The sequence below is a fragment of the Macaca fascicularis genome, chromosome 1, assembly GCF_037993035.2.
Source record: "Macaca fascicularis isolate 582-1 chromosome 1, T2T-MFA8v1.1".
Taxonomy (NCBI): domain Eukaryota; kingdom Metazoa; phylum Chordata; class Mammalia; order Primates; family Cercopithecidae; genus Macaca; species Macaca fascicularis.
In genome coordinates, this window is record NC_088375.1 from 104,023,702 (window position 1) to 104,042,705 (window position 19,004).

Below are 19,004 nucleotides of genomic sequence, written 5' to 3' on the forward strand. Positions count from 1 at the left end.
CATTATCTTGATTGTGCTGACAGTTTCATGTGTGTATGTGTCAAAACTTATCAAACTATATGTTTTAAAATATGTGTAATTATTGCATGTCAATAAATTTATTTTAGTTTTTAAAAGGATATTTTTCAGTTTTGTTTGTTCATTTTGTTTTTGAGACAGGGTCTCACTGTGTCCTTCAGGTGGGAGTGCAGTGCCATGATCATAGCTTACTGCAGCCTTGATCTCCTAGGCTCAAGCGATCCTCCCCACCTCAGCCTCCAGAGTAGCTAGAACTACAGGTATGCGCCACCACACCTGGCTAATCTTTTTGATTTTTAGTAGAGATGAGGTCTTGCTATGTTTCCCAGGCTGGTCTCAAAGTCCAGAACTCAAGCAATCCTCCTGTCTTGACCTCACGGTATTTTTTCAGTTTTAAAAGCAGGATTTGGGCAGTTTTTTTTTTTTATCATCTTCCCCTTGGCATCTCACCTTTTTTGTTTCTCACATTTGATGCTGGGAACTTTGTCTTATTTGGAAGGAAACACACACACACACACACACACACACACACAACGACACATCCAAATTCCCAAAATATTAGCCTTCAGTCTAAAATTGGCTTTCTTTCACACATTTTTTTCTTTACAATTTATCTTGGCACCTTCTCTGTTATTCAATTTGTCTCAGCCACTTGGAGTGTGATGGGAGAGCCTGGTTTCTAAGGTAACCATAGACAGGAAGGTAGCAAGCTGGAGAGGCTGAAGGGCACACCTGGAAGGTGACCCTGCAAACAATGCAGACCTCTCACTGCGAGGAAAGGTGAGAAGCTCCTTCTCCAATAAATTCCCTGCGATCCTCAAGAGAGATGAGGGACCAAATCTCTGGGGGAAAAAACTTAAGGGACATTGAGAGGGAAGACAAAGAACTGAGAGAAAAATTGCTGGTCCACTGCCCCATGGGAAAAAGAACTCTCTGGGGGGTTGAGGAGTTAAACCAATGGACTCTGCTTGTAGCTCCACCCTCCCCAGTTTCTCCTCAAAAAGCTCTGCACCTCTCCCATCTTTCTGAGAAGGTTCTGCCAAATTCATCGTTCTTTGGTTTTATCATTTTCTCCCCAGGGTCTGGCATGGTGCCTGTGACAAGGAGGCAGTACAGGTAATAAAAGGAAAGCCAACTACAGACCCTGGAGCCAGACTGCCTGGGTTCCAGCTCTGTAACTCTGGGCAAGTTATTCTCCCTCTCTGGGCCTGTTTCCCCATCTGAAACTGAGGGTGACATAATAATAGTACCTACCTCAAAAGGGGGCTGAGAAAATCAAATAGTTAATTATTGTAGTTTGCTTGGAACAGTATTTGTATTTACATAGCAAGCACTATATATGTTTTGGGTATGATTACCTGATACTAAAATTTCATTGGGAATTCAACATGTTAAATGAACATAATATTCTGAGTGACAATGAAATGACATCTGTAACAGAGATTTTAGGATTGGTTGTTCTGGCTACCCAGAAGTATTCTAGAGAAATCAAAATCAGCTAGTGAAAAAAAACACAGAATTTTCTCACCCTTAGGAGTAAGCAATATCTTAATTAAGCCTCTCACATCATTTTCCCAATTGATAAATATTTAAGAGGAGTGAAAGATCATCAATGAAACAAAGGCACTATGTCTCCAGTGGTGATTTTATTTTGCCAGCCCTGTCCCTTAACAGCACCCTAGAAAGAGAATGATGGCAACCTGGAGTTCATCTCTTTAAAAGAAACACCAGTCTAGGATGGGGATGCCTGCTTATGGATGAGAAGCTGCTTATCTAGAATTCACATCATGAACCATTCAAGGTTTTTCATTGCTGCTCTCCGTCAGCTATTCAATCAAGCATTGAGTTTCTAGAATCTCTCCCAGAAATAAAAGCTGACCCTACCCACCTACCCATCTTTTTCTTTGCTTCTCACTACTTAAAGATAATCAGATATGACTTCTAGCCTCGATCTATCAATTAATGGGATTTCATGCAAATCACCTAAAACTTCTCTGTGTCACAGTTTCCTTAACCTTAATGTAAACAGATATAACAACTAGTGCCCTACCTATTCCCCAGGATGCTGGGCAGAGAAAACGATTCATCTATTGATAGTCTTCTGTGGGAAAAAAGTTCAAAGGTCTATGTTCATTTACGGCAGGGGTGTCTAATCTTTTGGCTTCCCCGGGCCACAGTGGAAGAAGAAGAATTGTCTTGGGCCACACGTAAAATAAACTAACACGAACGATAGCTAATGAGCTTTAAAAAAACTCATAAGGTTTTGAGAAAGTTTATGAATTTGTGTTGGGCTGCACTCAAAGTTGTCCTGGGCCACATGTGCCTGCAGGCCCCAAGTTGGACAAGGTTGTTTTAAGGTATCGCTCCCTAAAATTTATCCTGATTTTCCTGCCCAGCACTCTGTAGCTTACAGAGCCTAGGCTTGTTCATATTAAATCCTTACAAACTGCAGATGGCAGATCACAAAATTATCTAGTTCTCCAGACTCCTAGTGTAGTGATCTTTCCATTGATCACCAGCTGCCTCCAGATTCTAACAACCCAGTCTGTCTAGGACACAATCTAATCTATTTTGTTTTTTTACCTGAGACTTGCAGTTTACTTAAATGGCCAACTAACTTCAGGGAACTCTATCTTACTGAAGCTACCCTCACAATCTTCAAAGTGGAGTATGCAAGGAGATGCATGAGGAAAATGTTTAAGAAGGCACTCATGGACGAGGCAGGTGGATCACGAGGTCAGGAGATCGAGACCATCATGGCTAACACAGTGAAACCCCGTCTCTACTAAAAATACAAAAGATTAGCCAGGCATGATGGTGGGCACCTCTAGTCCCAGCTACTCAGGAGGCTGAGGCAGGAGAATGGCATGAACGCGGGAGGCAGAGCTTGCAGTGAGCCGAGACTGTGCCGCTGAACACCAGCCTGGGCGACAGAGCAAGCCTCTGTCTCAAAAATAAATAAATTAATTAATTAATTAAAAATTTTTAAAAATGCCATCATAATAGTATTTAATTACGCCAAAAATAATTACGTTTTACTAATACTAATGACCTGGCATTCTCACTCAGTCACTATGTCAAAAGTCATCTGTCACACACAGTATATGAGGAGGTTCCAAGAACCAGATGTAACATCACCATTCACATTCCTTTTCTTCATAATGTATGCTATCCACCAGACCAAAACCAGCTTATTAACTGTTAAACTTTACAGTTCTTTGTAATGACAGAGAATGACCATGAAAATCTTTGCTGTGCAGATTGACAATCTCCTGGGGAAAGCCCAAAATGAACTATTGAACATGGAGGAGATGCACATTTTTATTTCAGTGTTCTACGATGAGAAATGGCTGTCAAGAGTATGCTACCTAGCACTTACTTGCAAAAACAAAAACAAACAACAACAAAAATGCCGCTTAATCTCTCCCTTCAAGGTTAAGATGACAGTCTATCCACGAGCGAGGAAGTCACTGCTTTTCTAAAGAAACACATATTTAGGAAAAAGTATTTTGAAGATGGATGACTGGAAATGGTTCCAATATTGTGATTTTTTTAATTACCAAAAACAATAGTTTCACCTATCAAAACCTTTGCACACTTTGAAAAACTAGGAAACAGAATTTGAAAACTTATTTTTTAAATTTAAATGAAATTTCTTAATTGCTGGAACCCATTTGTTAAGAATATAAAAATGTAATACCTTCCAATCATTCAAGAAGGATTGGCTTTTGGCTTAAGATATAAATTTACTAGTCGAATTTCAATTAGAAGTCTTTACATTGTTGATAAATGGGACTGGAAAATAAGTATCATGATTTAATAAATGCAATCAAGGGCGTACTTATTGTGTTTGAATCTACCTATCTTTGACAAGCATCTTTTCCAGTTATGACAGCAATTAACTTTCACTAAAAAGCGTGATTTAAAAAATGTTCTCAATTTTAAAATTTCAACCTTTTAATATTTCTACACTAGGCAATGTTGTATAAGATATGTAATAAAATACATGTAAATACTTCCTTTAAAAAAATAAATGTTACATATATTAAGAAAACATTATTATTATTATTTTGAGACGGAGTTTCCCTCTTGTCACCCAGGCTGGGAGTGCAGTGGCGCAATCTCGGCTCATTGCAACCTCTGCCTCCCGGGTTCAAGCGATTCTCCTGCCTCAACCTCCGGAGTAGCTGGGATTACAGGCGCCCCCCACCATACCCGGCTAATTTTTTGTATTTTTAGTAGAGATGGGGTTTCACCATGTTGGCCATGCTAGTCTCGAACTTCTGACTTCAGGTGATCCACCTGCCTTGGTCTCCCAAAGTGCTGGGATTACACGCGTGAGCCACCGCGCCCGGCCAAGAAAACATTATTTTAAAATGTTTGGCAACCGGTGCTCTGCCACCACAGAGCAGTGTCCACATTTGACAGCATCATTTTTGCGGGTAGTATGGAAAAAAAGACACAATTAAGTCAGCAACAATCTAGACTCTGCTTCAAATGCTGGGCAGATCACCTATTTTGGGGAGTTCCGGCCTAGGGGTTGGTGGAGACAGGGTGGAGGAAGCAAGTTCTTTTATTTGCCAACCTATACCTTATACACATTAAAGGGAAAGTTCCTAGTTCATAGTAGGTCTTCAATTGATGCTTATTCGTTTCTTTTTCATCTTGCAATTTGCATATCTACCACTTCCAACAATGGTGAGGTCACTCCAGAGTTCACGAATGTGTATAGGTAATTTACATACACATATCCACCCTCCCAGAACAATCCAGGTAGTGTGAAAGGCAGAGAACATATGCAAACACCCCCACTGCCTGCAGAGTATTTTACAATGGCATTTACCTAGGCAAGAAGGCAAAGTCCACTCCCCAATCCTAGTGAGAGTTTCCTTTTTATTTCAATAATTTAAAAAACTTTATTATTATTATTATTATTATTATTAGTTTTTTGAGACAGAGTCTCGCTCTGTTGCCCAGGCTGGAGTGCAGTGGCGCGATCCCGACTCACTGCAAGCTCCGCCTTCCGGATTCAAGCGATTCTCGTGCCCAAGCCTACCGAGTAGCTGGGATTACAGGCACGCACCACCACGTCCGGCTAATTTTTGTATTTTTACTAGAGACGGGGTTTCACCATGTTGGCCCAGGCTGGTCTCGAACTCCTCACCTCAGGTGATCTCCCCACCCCCCCACCTCGGCTTTAATGATTTTTAATAAACGCTCAGGACCCTCTGACAAATGTCATGTTACTTGTAAAGATTTAGAAACTGTGATTCTACGAGAGGGGGTTATGAAAACAGAATTGCTCTGGAAAGGCTCTTCCATAGAGTTCAAAGACACTTTACACAGCCTGGTATTAAGATGCCCAAGCCAAGCCTAGAGGAAACAGCGAAGGGTCTTCCCCCTAAGTCGGTGGTATTGTAAGTGGGAAGGACCACAGAAACGGGCGGAAACAGTTAAAAGAACTGACACCACGAAAGAGGCCGCAACAAATGTTTGAAAAATAAGATCAGAAGAGAGGTGGAGAGAGGGTGAGCCGTAGCTGCGGGCGCCGGGGTAATGCCGGTGGACGCAAAGAAGTGAACCCGCACCCGTGGGCAGGGGCATGGGGCGCGGGCACGGTGGCGGGGCGGGCAGGGGGTAGGAAACAAAGGTCGGCTCCCGCGCAGAAGTCAATAAAGGGGGGAAAGCAGACGAGGAAAAGCCTGCAAAAGGTGGCAGGGGTGGTGACGGCGGTGGCGGTGGCGGCGGCGGCGGGGACGGCGCGCGGTGCCTGGCGGGGTCAGGGCCGGGGTCGCCCGCGGGCCAGGCCGGGGATCCGGCAGAGACTGGAACCCGCTAGGCCGCGCCGAGGGGCAGGGCTGGCGACTGAGGGGCCGCGGAGGGGACCGGCCGAGGAACGACGGCGAGGGGTTGTGGGGGGCAGGGCGCGCAGGGAGGCCAGGACAGGGGCGGGCGGGTCGGCGGGAGTCGCGGCCGCGGGAACCGAGGCAGGGAAGGGCGGTCAGCTTCCCGCCCCCGCTCCCGGCCGCCGCGGCGTGAGGGGAAAGGCCGGCGGGCGGCGGGCAGCGCCGCGAGGAGGAGGAGCCTGCGGCCCCGCCCCGCGGGAGCGAGGGAAGGAGAAAGGCTCACAGGGAAGAAGGAGGGAGGGAAGGGGGCGGCCGGCCGGGCCTGCGCCCGAGCGAGCGGCGAGCCGAGGGGGAAGGGGCCCGGAAGGAGGCGAGCGCGGCCGCGACGCCGGCAGTCGGACGCCCGCTCGTGCCGGCCTGCCGCAGCCGCCGCCGCCTTCCCCGTGCGCCGAGCCTGGCGTCCCGAGCGGCCGCGAAGGCCGGAACACGGCGGTCGGGCGCGGGGCGAGCGGCGCCGGTAGCCGGAGGCCCGGCCAGGCGTCCTGCGCGAGGCACGGCGGGCTCCTGCCTGCGAGATTAGGCGAGGGGCGGAAAGGGAGGCAAGGAGAGGCCGAGAGGAAACAGGCGATCGGATTTTCCAGGAGGCTGGTGTGAAGGAAAAACCCACCTCGAACTCAAATCCACAATCATAATCCGAATAAGGGAGCCGTCTTTCTGACCGGGCGATAGAGAGGGAGAGAAAAGGGGGAACGGGAGGAAGCGAAATCTCCGTTTCATGGAGGCTGAGGCAAGAGAAAATTTCGGAGCTTGGATGTGGAGGAGCCCAACAGCAGAACTAACTCAGGAAATTGTCTTTCAGAAAAAGGCCGAACGTAGGCTGGGTCTGAGAATCAGGCTGGGGTAGGTGGAGGAACCTGCAAGTTTAAAGGAAAAAGAAAAGGAGAGAATATTTTCAGAGATTATCTCTGGTTTGTTAATCATTACTACCATCTTAAAGGTAAAAAGCATTGCATTTCAGGTGTTCTTTGAATTTTTTTTTTTTTTTTTTTGGTGCAATTGGCTCATTTAAGAATTTCAAAACATTTAATGTAAAAGCTTTTCTTTTTCTTTTTCTTTTTTTAAGGAAGTCCATAAATTTTGGTTCCCAGGGTTGCACTGGACTTGGAAGGAGTGCTGTTGTGTACATACTATTGTATGGTTTTATTTATTTTTTTACTGTGCAAATCAGCTGGAAGATTTTTTCCAAGTGCCATTTCGGATTTATTAATCCTTTTTTTTCCTTTCCTCAAAGATATTTGCTGTTGTCATATTAAGCATTGGAGACTAGAAAATTATTTTCCCCCTTTGAGCTAGAGGGTCTCTTGCCAACAGAAGGACAGCTGAGAAAACTGGATTTAAAGGATGGTTTTATCTGTATTTTGCAGTTAACAGTGATATTTTGAAGGCACATTTTTCTGTGATTCATTTTTTTTAGCCCATAGTGCTAACCTTGAGGAGGTTTGTGGCTGGGTTTTTGGTTTCTGAGAAGGTCACAGTTTTTCCTCTTTTCCTTTTTTTTTTTCTTTTCTTTTTTTTTTTTTTTTTTTTAAAGCTGGGGAGGGGAAGAGGGGCTGAGAAAGGAAATCATGTTCACTGGTAGAAGTAGAGTGGAGCATCAGTTACCAGGGTCCTGAGAGCTGGAGGAGAAAGGATTCAGTCTTCAAGTTGGGAGGCCCTCCTCTCACCTTGCTCAAAAATTGGAAGCGATTCAATCCTGATCAACACACCAAAGCTACAGGATTCTGGAACCGTGGAGACACCGAGAAACCATGAGTGTAAGGTTGCCCCAGAGTATAGACAGGTAGGTTTGCTAATGATTTGATTTTTCAACATTGACTAAAAGACTGGGAGGGGTGGTGTTGCATTTTAATAAATGGTTGAAAATAAGGGTCTAGGTGGGCTTTGGGAATTGGGACTAGGAGCATTAGTCTCTGGGGACCGTCAACCTGTGTGGTTATGTGCTTTCTGTGTGTCTATGTTAAAAACACAGCTCTTAATTCAGCGTCTTTTGAATATAAGCAATAAACAGTGAAGCCAGGAGAGGAGAAGGAGGAGGATGTGTTTCCAGTGGCTTTTGACTTTTGCCAGGGTGGAGGCTGAATTTGAGTCCCCCCAACTTGCCAGCTCAAGTGGGCACAAGCCAGTCTTGTGAGCTCCTAGGGGTGCACTAGGGGGACTGGCTTTAGGTGTTGGAGCTGCTGGGAGAAGGGCCCTGGCAGGGGCGTGGGCCTCCACCAGGCTGGTTGGTATGGAATGGTGGGGCTTGGGGACAGGGTGGATCCCATTTCTAGAAATGAAGAGGATGTTCTTGGCCTGAATGATGGGACAGAAACATCCTTTGCACCCATGCAGGTCTGGATTTTTACCAGTAGCTGACATGGCCCCAAAATGCATAGGTCACGTTAGAATTTCCTCTCCTCCAAGCTTAGAGTTTAAATTGAGACCTGCCAACCGGCCGATGCTCTAGGTTTAATCTTCCAAGCTGTTCTTAATAAGCTGGACTCTGCAAAATGGGCCTTCCCTCTGCCTGGAGCCAGAAGAAATTGTTTTGGGCTCCTAGGCCTGCTGGGCAGCAGCACTGGCCCTCAGAGTCTGAACACATGACACCCCTTCCCCCAAGAGTCTGCCCAGCCACCTCTATCACTGGTAATGTTACAGTGTGGTTGCAATTCTTGCCTGCAAATGATTGGTACAACTTTGTAAGGTGTCTCTCTTTTCCTTCCCTCCCCTACCCCTCCTCAACCCTTCTCCCCATGAGAACCTTGCTATGGGGGTGTGTTTTGTGGGCACTGCACACATTCTAACTAGATAGATGGGTGGTTGAAGGACTGAACAAGCAAATGAAAGGACAGGGCCTGGAAAAAATATTATTGGAGAGATAGGGAAGAATATTTGCAAGGGAGCAATTGCTCCCTCCATGCCCAGTCCACCTTTGGTTATCCATGCTAATAATAATTTCCTTTTGGCTGTGGAATGTGGCCTAAAATGCATATAATCTCTCTCTCCCAAGCACTAATCTCTGTATTGCCTCAGAGTCCCATTTAGATTAGTTCAGCAATCCCTAGATGGGAACTGACTTGGCAGTGGAGAAGAGGAGGCAGACAGCCACAAAGGATATATGGCCAGTTCAGACCTCCCTCCCCCTTTCTGTTGGCCCCTCTGCAGTTTGACCCTTGGAAAGGGAGAACTGAGGCGTGTCAAGGTGAGGAATTGGAATGGTTTACATGGCTGCCCTTCTTCCCTTTTCATCCTCTTGGAGTTTGAGAATTAGTGCACTTGCCTTTTTACGATTTGGATGGTGAACTCTTTCTGGTAAATGCAGGGATTTGAGAAGATGAGAACCCAAGTTTTGGGGAGGTGCAAGAAGGAGGAGGTGGTGAGGGTTCCTGGATTAATGTGAGACACTCCTGGGGGTTTGGATATCCTCATAGATCAAAATCTCAGGATTTGCCCAGCACATTACAGTTTGTTTCCTAAGTGCTTTTGTAGAACATATCTCATTTGAATCTCACAGTGGTTCTATGTGGTAGACAAAAGCGTCAGAGGTTATTATTCACGTTTCACAGAAAGGGAAACTGAGGCTCAGAGGCTACCTGGCTTGCCCAGTGCCATCTTGCCTGGCTAGTGGCAGAATCTGGACTCAAAGACTCAAACACAGGTCTTCTGAGTCTGAATCCGGCTCTTTCATTGCCCCATCGTGTCTAACTAGGCTTCTATACTTGTCCTATAGAATGTGTGGGGCACCGTTTTCTTCTTTCTCTTTGGCAGTAGGGTAAAGTGCCCATCAGCAGTCAAGGTCTTCCCTTCTATTTTTCTGTCTTGGGGCTCCTGCCTTGGGGGTTCAGTCTTGGGGCTCATACCTGTAAGTCCTATAGTTAAAGTACTATTTTCTCCTATGAGACAGTGCAACTTTGCAGGGTAAGGGTATTCCTCACCTCCACCCTGCCTGATTGTCTTCCCCATTAAGAGTGGTAGGACTCAGATCCCCTTCAGACATCCCCAGCTAGCTGCATTGAATCTTACCCCCTTAGCTGTAGGCTTATTCTATTGGAACTTTGGACAACATCAGCCTCAAGACTCTATGGATTTTAAATAATTTACAGTCTTAAATCACACTGAAAGGAATAAAATGCTGCAGATTATGGAGTCTAGTATTCTTTCAGTTTATCAGTTTGCTGTGTAGAGAGCCTAGCGTAAGGTGCTGTAAGAGAGTTTTAGAAAATTAAGGTGTACAGTTTTTGCTCACAGAGAGCGCATGCAACTGGGGGACTGGGAAACATATAAGACTCCTGAAGACCACAGAAAGCAACACCAGACTGTAAGCTCCTCACAAGCAGGGACAGTTTGGTTTGCCTGTATGATATCCTGTGTGCCTAGCTTAGTGTCTTGCATGAGGTGAGTACTCAAGAAAAGTTTGACAAATGAATGTTAGTTAGAGTGAATGAAAAGATCAGCAAGTATAAATTCTTTCATTTCAGGTTGTTTCAATATTCACGTGTTAATTTCAAATGTAGTCAAATGTGGTCAGTTAGAGAAGGTTTCCTAGGTGATGTGTATTTTCTAGAAAATCAGTGACATGATAAAGGACCATGTATTTGGAAAGAGATTGTTGCTGAGAGTAAGAAAACTTTGGAATATTTACTTGACATTCTTTAATCTCCTGCAGCACCCTGTTCAAGAGTGACTCCTGGGTCCATAGAAGGCATAAAGTATTTGCAACTAATCTTTATCTTTCAGTGTTAATCAGTTATTACTGAAAGATGGGCTAAAGTGTAGCTGTTCATGTCCCTTTCAGTTTTTGTCCATGAGCAACTTACTGCCCATTGATATATATTCCTTTCAAGAGTTTCTAAAAATGTGTTTGCTATTTTTAACAGAGATAATGATACTGAATTATTTTTACAGGAGTGATTATGAATTTTGCTAAGCCATCTATATCTGTTAGCCTGGTTTCCCCGTAGCACATGTTTTTGAGATGGACGGGTGGGTTAGGGGTTTGCACCCATGAAACATCTTTCCTCTGCCCAAAGTTCATGTGAGGATCAAACCAAAGTACTTTAAGCCAAGAGTTTGTGGTTTGAGTCCTGGCTTTCCCCTTAACTATGTGACCTTGGGGAAGTCACATGCCTCCTCTGGCTTCCTCATGTAAAGCAGTAGTAGTTCATTTCTATAAAGTACAATCCAGTTCTCAAACATTTTTATATGGTGTGTCCTTTGAGGATTATAATGTTTATTTCATCTCTCTCACAGGCCTATTGAAAGGAGCAAATCAAACAAGATAATGTATTTCAAATTGTTTTCTAAACTGTAAACTCTATATAAATTATAGATGGTAAATTCACAGATTTGATTTAGCTTCGTGCCCAACTTTCTGAGCTAAGTAGCCCAAAACAAATTAAAGGTGACTGAAATCTTTATATCATTTTGAAGAATTTAAGCAGAGTGAACTGGCTTTATTGTTGTAGAAGTGCATGGGGTCAGGAGGAAGGAATATTTTTCCAATAGCTAGGGTACTAGAAGAATGTGAGAAGAGAAGGGTTACTGAATCTCCTTCCCAGGAACTCTGATGAATGAGAGAGACTTCATCTACCTTGGCTCACCTTAAATGTCTGTCAGTGATGGGGATAGAAAGGGTTTGTTCTGTGATCTCTGGCCATTCCTTGTCTTAAAAGCATATGACTTTCCTAAGTCAAAATAAATCCAGACCCAGCAACTGTGCCTTGTCAGGGGTCTCTTCGCACCTTGGCTTCTGGTCTTTATTGACCCCTGGGACCAAGAAGTCCCCAGACATTTAGCTGAGTTTCTACCTAGATTAGAAGGTTGGCCTCCCAGATTGGTGACAGGGATCCAGAGCTACGCATGGTAAGTCCCCTGAAATGCTGAGTCTTTTCCAAAATGTACCCTTGTTCCCATCTGGGGGTGTGAGATGAGAGGCACAATGGATTTGCAGCTGAAACATTTGGCGATTAATCACCATTATGAGAAGGAGCAGACTAAGCTTAACTTCGGATACTCAAAAACATTTCTGAAAGAGCACCCTTTTGTTAATGTGTTTGTTTAGCTTTTTTAGTAGACAAGAAATAAGAAAAATTAAATGACAATACGAGTTCATCAAAAATAAAAATATTTTGCGAATGGCACATAGCTAATCCCCAAGTTAGTATAAAGGTAAAGGAGTTCTGGAAGCTCACAGCCTCTGTGGAATGGAGTTTAGAAACTCTAGTTTGTATAGTGTTTCTTGCTGCTTTAAAGTTCTGATACTCTGATGTTTGTGAAAATGCTTTGTTAACTGTTGAGTTCTGTAAACATAAGAGGAGTTATTTTAATCTATATTGACTGCATCTATTTCACCTCTTCAGAGTGGCATTGCCTTTAAAAATTAATTTTATTGGTTTATTATTTTTTAAACTTAATTCAAAGATATATCATGTGGCTTGGAACCTCTTTTTGCTGTGGATTGTGTTCTTCCTTCTTTTGTCAATCACTGTATTGATAAAAGACCCAAGCATACACCTGCTAGTGGCATGCAAGATCACTCTTTTGGCCCATGGGGTAAACAGGACTGAAGAAGTTGCTGATCCTGGTCTCAAAAACAAAAAAGGGTAACTTTATAAAAAGTCATGTTAGATCTTTTCTGAAAGGAGGTTTGGAGTTCTGAGGAAAGAACACAGCATCTGAGTTAGTAGATGTGGATGTTGGAGCCAGCTTTGTTAGCAACTGGGCGAATGACCTTGCAAAGGTGCTTACCTGCCCTGGACCTCAGTTTTCTTATCTGGAAAAATGAGGGAATTAGGCTAGCCAGCCTCTAAGATTTGATTCCTTTTAGCTATTACATTCTTTGAGCCTCTGAAACCAGAATGCTTTGTGTCCTTTCAGTGGGCCAAATGGTTTTTCAGAAATCAGTATCTGACTTTCCTGAAAATCAGTGAAAATGAAAGTTTGAAAAGAACAGAGAACAAAGGTGCCTGATCAAATGGGAGAGAAGACAGAAGTACAGGGACATGGAAACATGGGGAGGAACTGAGAAATCCATGGCCCCTAATAGAATTGGAATAGGATTTGGAAGGTGGTTTTGTTTTTTGTTTTTGGAGACAGGGTCTCACTCTGTCGCCCAGGCTGGAGTGCAGTGGCATGATCACAGCTCACTGCAGCCTTAACCTCCCCAGGCTCAGGTGGTCCTCCAACTTCAGCCTCCTGAGTAGCTGGCACTACAGGCATGTGCCACCACACCTAGATAATTTTTGTAGCTATGACATTCACCATGTTGCCCAGACTGGTCTCAAACTCCTGAACTCAAGCGATCTGCCCACCTCGGCCTCCCAAAGTGCCAGGATATGGGTGCGAGCCACCATGCCAGGCCTAGAAGGTGTTCTTAAGGTCTGTAAGAATATCCCAATTTATTGTATTAAAACAATTGGACAGATTTCGGGGAAAAATCACAAAAATCTGGCAGGACTTCAAGGGATCCTCTTGCCCTTTCCTCCTGACTCCAAATAGGGTGTCTCTTAAGCTAGTAAAGACAGGTTAAGGGCCTCTCCCATTTTCAGTGATCTCTGGAGGATGGTTCCATGAGTTCAACAATTAGAAATCCCTTTGGATGCGAAACTTCCTCTGCTACGATTTAAAACCATTTTTTTGTCTTTCTACTGTGATTTCAGCATAGGCCTTAAAGTCACTAGTATCCCTCTATTACCTTTGTTGACCTCCTTGAGATTTTCCTCTTCATTTTAAAGAATAGCAAACTAAGACATGAATGTGTGAGAAAGGGGCTTTGTAATTTCAGAGTCTTGCTTTCCAGCCCTTTCTCATTTCTCTCCAGTATTTGGGAGCAGCCGCTACAAAATGGTGTGATGGGATCTGTAGTCATCAGTCACAACCTGGCTTCAAATCATGTAGGGAACCAATCTAGCAGCCCTCCTGGTGATGACCTGTGATCTGTGGCACTTGACGGTTGGTTGGACTTGAAATATTTATCACATGGCTCAGTTTAGTGCTCAGTGCACTTCTCAGTGTTCTGAGAGATAGTACACGAGAACTTAGAGCTTACGTTCTTTTTTTTTTTTCGAGACGGAGTATTGCTCTGTCACCTAGGCTGGAGTGCAGTGACGTGATCTCGGCTCACTGCAACCTCCGCCTCCTGGGTTCAAGCGATTCTCTGCCTCAGCCTCCCAAGTAGTTGGGATTACAGACACCTGCCACCACACCCAGCTACTTTTTGTATTTTTAGTAGAGATGGGGTTTCACCATGTTGGCCAGGATGGTCTAGAACTCCTGACCTCAAGTAAACCGCCCACTTCAGCCTCTCAAAGTGCTGGGATTATAGGCATGAGCCACCGTGCCCGGCCTCAAGCCTACAGTCTTGTTGGGAAATGTTATTAACAAAACAACAGAAAATAAAAAGATGGTACATAATTGCTGAATTGTTATGTACACCAAAAGATACATTTAGAGAAGAGCAGAAGGTTGGTGCTAATGAGAATGGTCAAAGGCAGAGTAGTTAGGAATTATTCAGGTCGAAGAAAGAGAAGAGGCCATTTCAGACTAGAGGAGCAACATGAGCAAGGTTCTGTCTGGGGTGGCACCAACATGGTGTGGTCTCCAAGTGTTAAGATTATTGTAGAGCAGAGAGAAATTAGATTGATAAGGTAGGTAGGGTAGGGAGAATGAAGGGATTCAGACTTTATGTATGTGGTAGTAGAAAAGGAGCCAGGGAAGGTTTATGTATTTTACGGTGATAAAAATAGTGTTTCAAGAGAGAATTCTGACATTAATATAAAGAGCAGAAGAGGGCTTGGGATTAGGAAGCCTAGGAGTTTTACTAGCAATCTTAGGAAAAGATAATGAGCTTCTGAATCAGAATGGTTATGGTGGGGACAAAGAGGAGTGGCAGGATTCCCAAGACGTTTTGGTAGCATAATTAACCAGTATTTTAAGGCCAAATCAAACTTACTTATTTATTTATGAGACACAGTTTCGCTCTGGTTGCCCAGGCTAGAGTGCAATGGCACAATCTTGGCTCACTGCAACTCCTGCCTCCCAGGTTCAAGCAATTCTCATGCCTCAGTCTCCCGAGTAGCTGGGATTACAGGTGCCTGACCCCATGCCCGGCTAATTTTTTATGTTTTTTATTAGAGAAGGGGTTTCGCCGTGTTGGCCTGGCTAGTCTCAAACTCCTGACCTCAGGTGATCCACCTGCCTCCACCTCCCACAGTGCTAGGATTACAAGTGTGAGCCACCGTGCCCTGCCCTGAATCAAATTTTATTCCCAAATTTATGAGACTGGTAGACTGGGAGAAGGGTAGTGCTAGTCATAGAATAGGATCTTCAGTAAAAGTCATTTTGTCTGCCATTGGTACCTAGCAATTTACTGAATACAGTGGATACTTAACTTTCCTAAGACCCTTAGGTTAGGCCATTTCTACCAAATAGTTTTAGAGTTCTTCAATACAGCTCTTTAAGAGAAGCAGGAGGCCTGGTGTGGTGGCTCACGCATGTAATCCCAGCACTTTGGGAGGCCGAGATGGGTGGATTACGTGAGGTGAGGCATATGAGAACAGCCTGGCCAACATGGTGAAACTCCGTCTCTACTAAAGATACAAAAATTAGCCAGATGTGTTGGTGCACGCCTGTAGTCCCAACTACTTGGGAGGCTGAAGCAGGAGAATCACTTGAACCCGGGAGACAGAGGTTGCAGGGAGCTGAGATCGCACCGCTGCACTCTAGCCTGGGTGACAGAGTAAGACTCCGCCTCAAACAAACAAACAAAAAACAGCAAAAAAAAAGAAGTGGGTAGTCAGTTCTGGGAGATCCCTTAGAAAGTTGAGTCATGGTTTGAGGAGATTAGCATGTATTTGATAGATCCTGATTAATCAGCTGTATACATATTCATTCCCACATAGCCGACCAAACTCTAGGGCTGGAGGGCCATCTATGTGGAAACCATTCTAGTTGCCTAATGTAGAGAATATAGGACTTTAAGTGAGCCCCAGCTGAGTGACTAACTAGCTGTGTGATCAGGATAATTTGTACCAGCCTGACCAACATGGAGAAACCCCATCTCTACTAAAAATACAAAATTAGCCAGGCATGGTAGTGCATGCCTGTAATCCCAGCTACTCAGGAGGCTGAGGCAGGAGAATCGCTTGAACCCGGGAGGCAGAGGTTGCGGTGAGCTGAGATCCTGCCGTTGCTTTCCAGCCGGGCAACAAGAGCGAAACTTCGTCTTAAAAAAGAAAAAAAAAAAGCATTTTGTGAATTCCATGGTGCCAAACATATGGTGAGTGTTATTAGGGCATTTGGTTTGGCAGGGACCCCAGATTGTCCTAAACTCTCCTCAGCTGCCACTAGAATACCCATGCTTGAATTACCCTCAGTCCTGTGCTGATTCTCAACTAAGGACAGACAGGCATGACTGTGGGACCATAGTGAACAAACATAGGACATTAGTTAAAAATCAGGGGCCTAAGCGCTCATCCCAAGGCAGATCCTTTGCTAGAAACCCACAATGTCTTTCCTTTCTAGCTCGAGCTCCCCAGCTTGGGATTCATGACTTCTTTCTTCAGTTTAGCCCACATCTCAATAATCGTAGGTCCCATTACTGTACCCTGTCACCCTGCTTCAGATAGACCAGCCTGATTCCCAGGCCCACATCCCTCTTTGCACACCTTTATATCAGTGTTCTCTGTCTTCTCCCAACTCCATTACTCTTATTTCCTTCAAGGAAGCCTTTGCTGGTTAATATCACCAAACCCTACACCTTTATATTACTCAGCATTCCTTTGCACATACATACAGCAACTCAGCTCTATCTTACTTGCTTATATAAGATGATTTGTATAAAAGTTCTGGCAGAGTATCTAGCACGTGGTAGACTGTTACGTTGGTTCTCTTCCATTCTTTCCTATGGTTCTTGTGTTTTATCCTGTTCCTAAGGGTTCGAGAGCAGCGTGTCCTCATTGTTCTGGGTTGTCTTCTTCAGCCCAGCTTAGTTCTCTTTAGACAAGGTGTACTCCCTATGTGCTCTTTCCTGACTCGAACATAGCTCGTTCTTGATATTGCTGATTCCTTCCATGCCTAGCCAAGGGATTTTAAGAAAGCAAGCTCTAAACACTCCTGCCAGGAACTAAGACCAAAATTCCTCTCGTTCTCATTGGGTACTAGGTCTTTGGTACTTGGTATTTCTTGCAGGGACAGAGCAGCCTTGTTGGGGTTGCCTGCCTTCAGCCTCTCAGAGTTCTGGGGATTTCCCCATTGGCGGCTTGATTTCCGGTCTGCCTTTCCCTGCAGGGGTCTGATGGGCACAAGGACTACCCTGCCATTGTCCCGCCTGCCCCAGGCTGGCCCCATTCATTTCCCAGAGCAGGGCCTTCAGAAGCTTCCCCCAAGAGACTGCTGCTGCAGAGAAAGGCCACTGTTGTTCTGGGGGGAGGTGGCTGGAGAGAGTGTAGTAAATAGCTATGTGAATGGGACCTTGTGTGCAGCTAGAACCACAAACCCTCTTCCCTTCAGAGCCCCAGGGAGAGGGGAAAAATACCACTAGGATTTCAGTGTCTTCACAGGAACAGGGTTTCAGGTTTGGAAACATTCATGCCATCCCTCAAGTAAGAAGCTTGGTCTGTTTAACAAATCTTCACTGATCGTAGTGCTAGACATCAAGGATTCAACCAGAATACGCTGCATACCTTGCCCTTAAGGAGCTTATGGTTTTGTGGAGGGAGACAAGTATGATAGCACCCAAACTTACTCATGTGAAAACAGTTAAAGCACTGGGAGAGACACCTAAAGAAGGTTTCCTGGAGGAAAGGACCTTTACATTGAGGCCAAAAATTAAAGCTAGGCTGGAGAAAGGGAAAGTGTAGGCAGAGGGAAGAGCAGGTACAGAAGCCTCAAGCAAGAAAGAGCATGGTGTTGTGAGAATTGCAAGTGGCTGTGATCTGTAGCGAGACCATAGAACCATTAATTAAGTGAAACTAGGGAAAAGGAAAAGGAGTAGGAGCCAAGGCCTGAGGACCATGTAATGCTCTGTCTTAGAGGTTTTGGACTTGATCCTGAGGGCAATGGAAGACCATTGTGAAATTTTAAATAGAGGGTGACATGATCAGATATGCTTTTACAAAAACAAGATCACCGTGGCTACAGTGCAGACATGAGATTAAAAGAGTAGTGAAAGAGTGGAGAGAGGGAAGGTGGGTTAGGAGACCTTTGTAGTAATGTGGACAAGAGCTGAGTGTGGTCTCTGCTACGGAAGTGACTTCGGAGACAGATAAAAATGAGAAATCAGAGGTTATGAAGTTGATTATATGGGGGTAGGGGGAAGTATGAAGGAGAGTGTGGGGCAAGGATGATACCCTTACTCTTGTCTTGGGCTACTGCACAGTACTATTCAATTAAAAAAAGGGAACTCTGGAGGAAGAACATAAGATGGTTGAGGGAGAGAGGAGGAGAGGGATCAGCATCCCTTTGGACATGTTGTGTTTGAAGTGCCTGTGGGAGATCCAAGGAAAGATGCTCAACAGACAACTGGATGCTCAGCAGACAACTGGAGCTCAGGAGGGGACAGAGAATCACATTAGCAGGTCATCAACACCTAGACACAGCAGCAGAAGCATAAGACTGTCCAGGGGCAGGGTATAGAGAGAGGAGAGGGCTATGCACAGAACCCTGAGAGGCATACATTTAAAAGGGAGGTGAAGGAAGATGAGAGGCATACATTTAAAAGGGAGGTGCAGAAGAGACTGGCAGGGAGTGACAGAAGGAACCAGGGCAGTGAGGAACCTCCGAAGTGAAGGGAGGGAGTGATTAACAATGTCAAGTTCTCCTAAGAGGTCATGGATGAAAAGGACAGAGAAATGTCTGGACTTAGTAACTAGGAGGATGTTCATGGCCTCCGTGAGTGGTTTCTGGGCAGTAGCAAGGGAAGGAGCCAGTTTCTAGCGGGTCCAAGTGAGAATAGGAGATGAGGAAATGGTGATGGACACAGTCTAGTCAATTCTTTCATGAAGTTTCATCAGAAAGGAAGAAAAAAATGTTGCTCCTGGTCCTGTCAGGACTTAATTTTTTCAAGGCAGGGATGTATTGCCCTAGGTCAAAGGTTCTCAATCT

At 44.7% G+C, this 19,004-nt stretch overlaps 1 protein-coding gene across 26 annotated transcripts in view; it reads left to right on the forward strand.

The window, feature by feature from the left end:
- Positions 1–5,451: 5,451 nt before the first annotated feature.
- Positions 5,452–19,004, forward strand: part of ARHGEF11 (Rho guanine nucleotide exchange factor 11) — a 110,174-nt gene continuing 96,621 nt past the window's right edge. For 22 of the 26 annotated variants that reach the window (XM_005541373.5, XM_005541380.5, XM_005541381.5 and 19 more), the window contains exon 1: positions 6,211–7,704. In XM_005541373.5, coding sequence (XP_005541430.3) covers positions 7,673–7,704 — 32 coding nt within the window. In that variant the 5' untranslated portion in view covers positions 6,211–7,672. Of the gene's footprint in view, positions 5,547–6,210; positions 7,705–19,004 lie in introns of those variants that run through there. The other 4 variants (XM_074040247.1, XM_065544327.2, XM_074040206.1 and 1 more) reach the window with 3 other exon arrangements.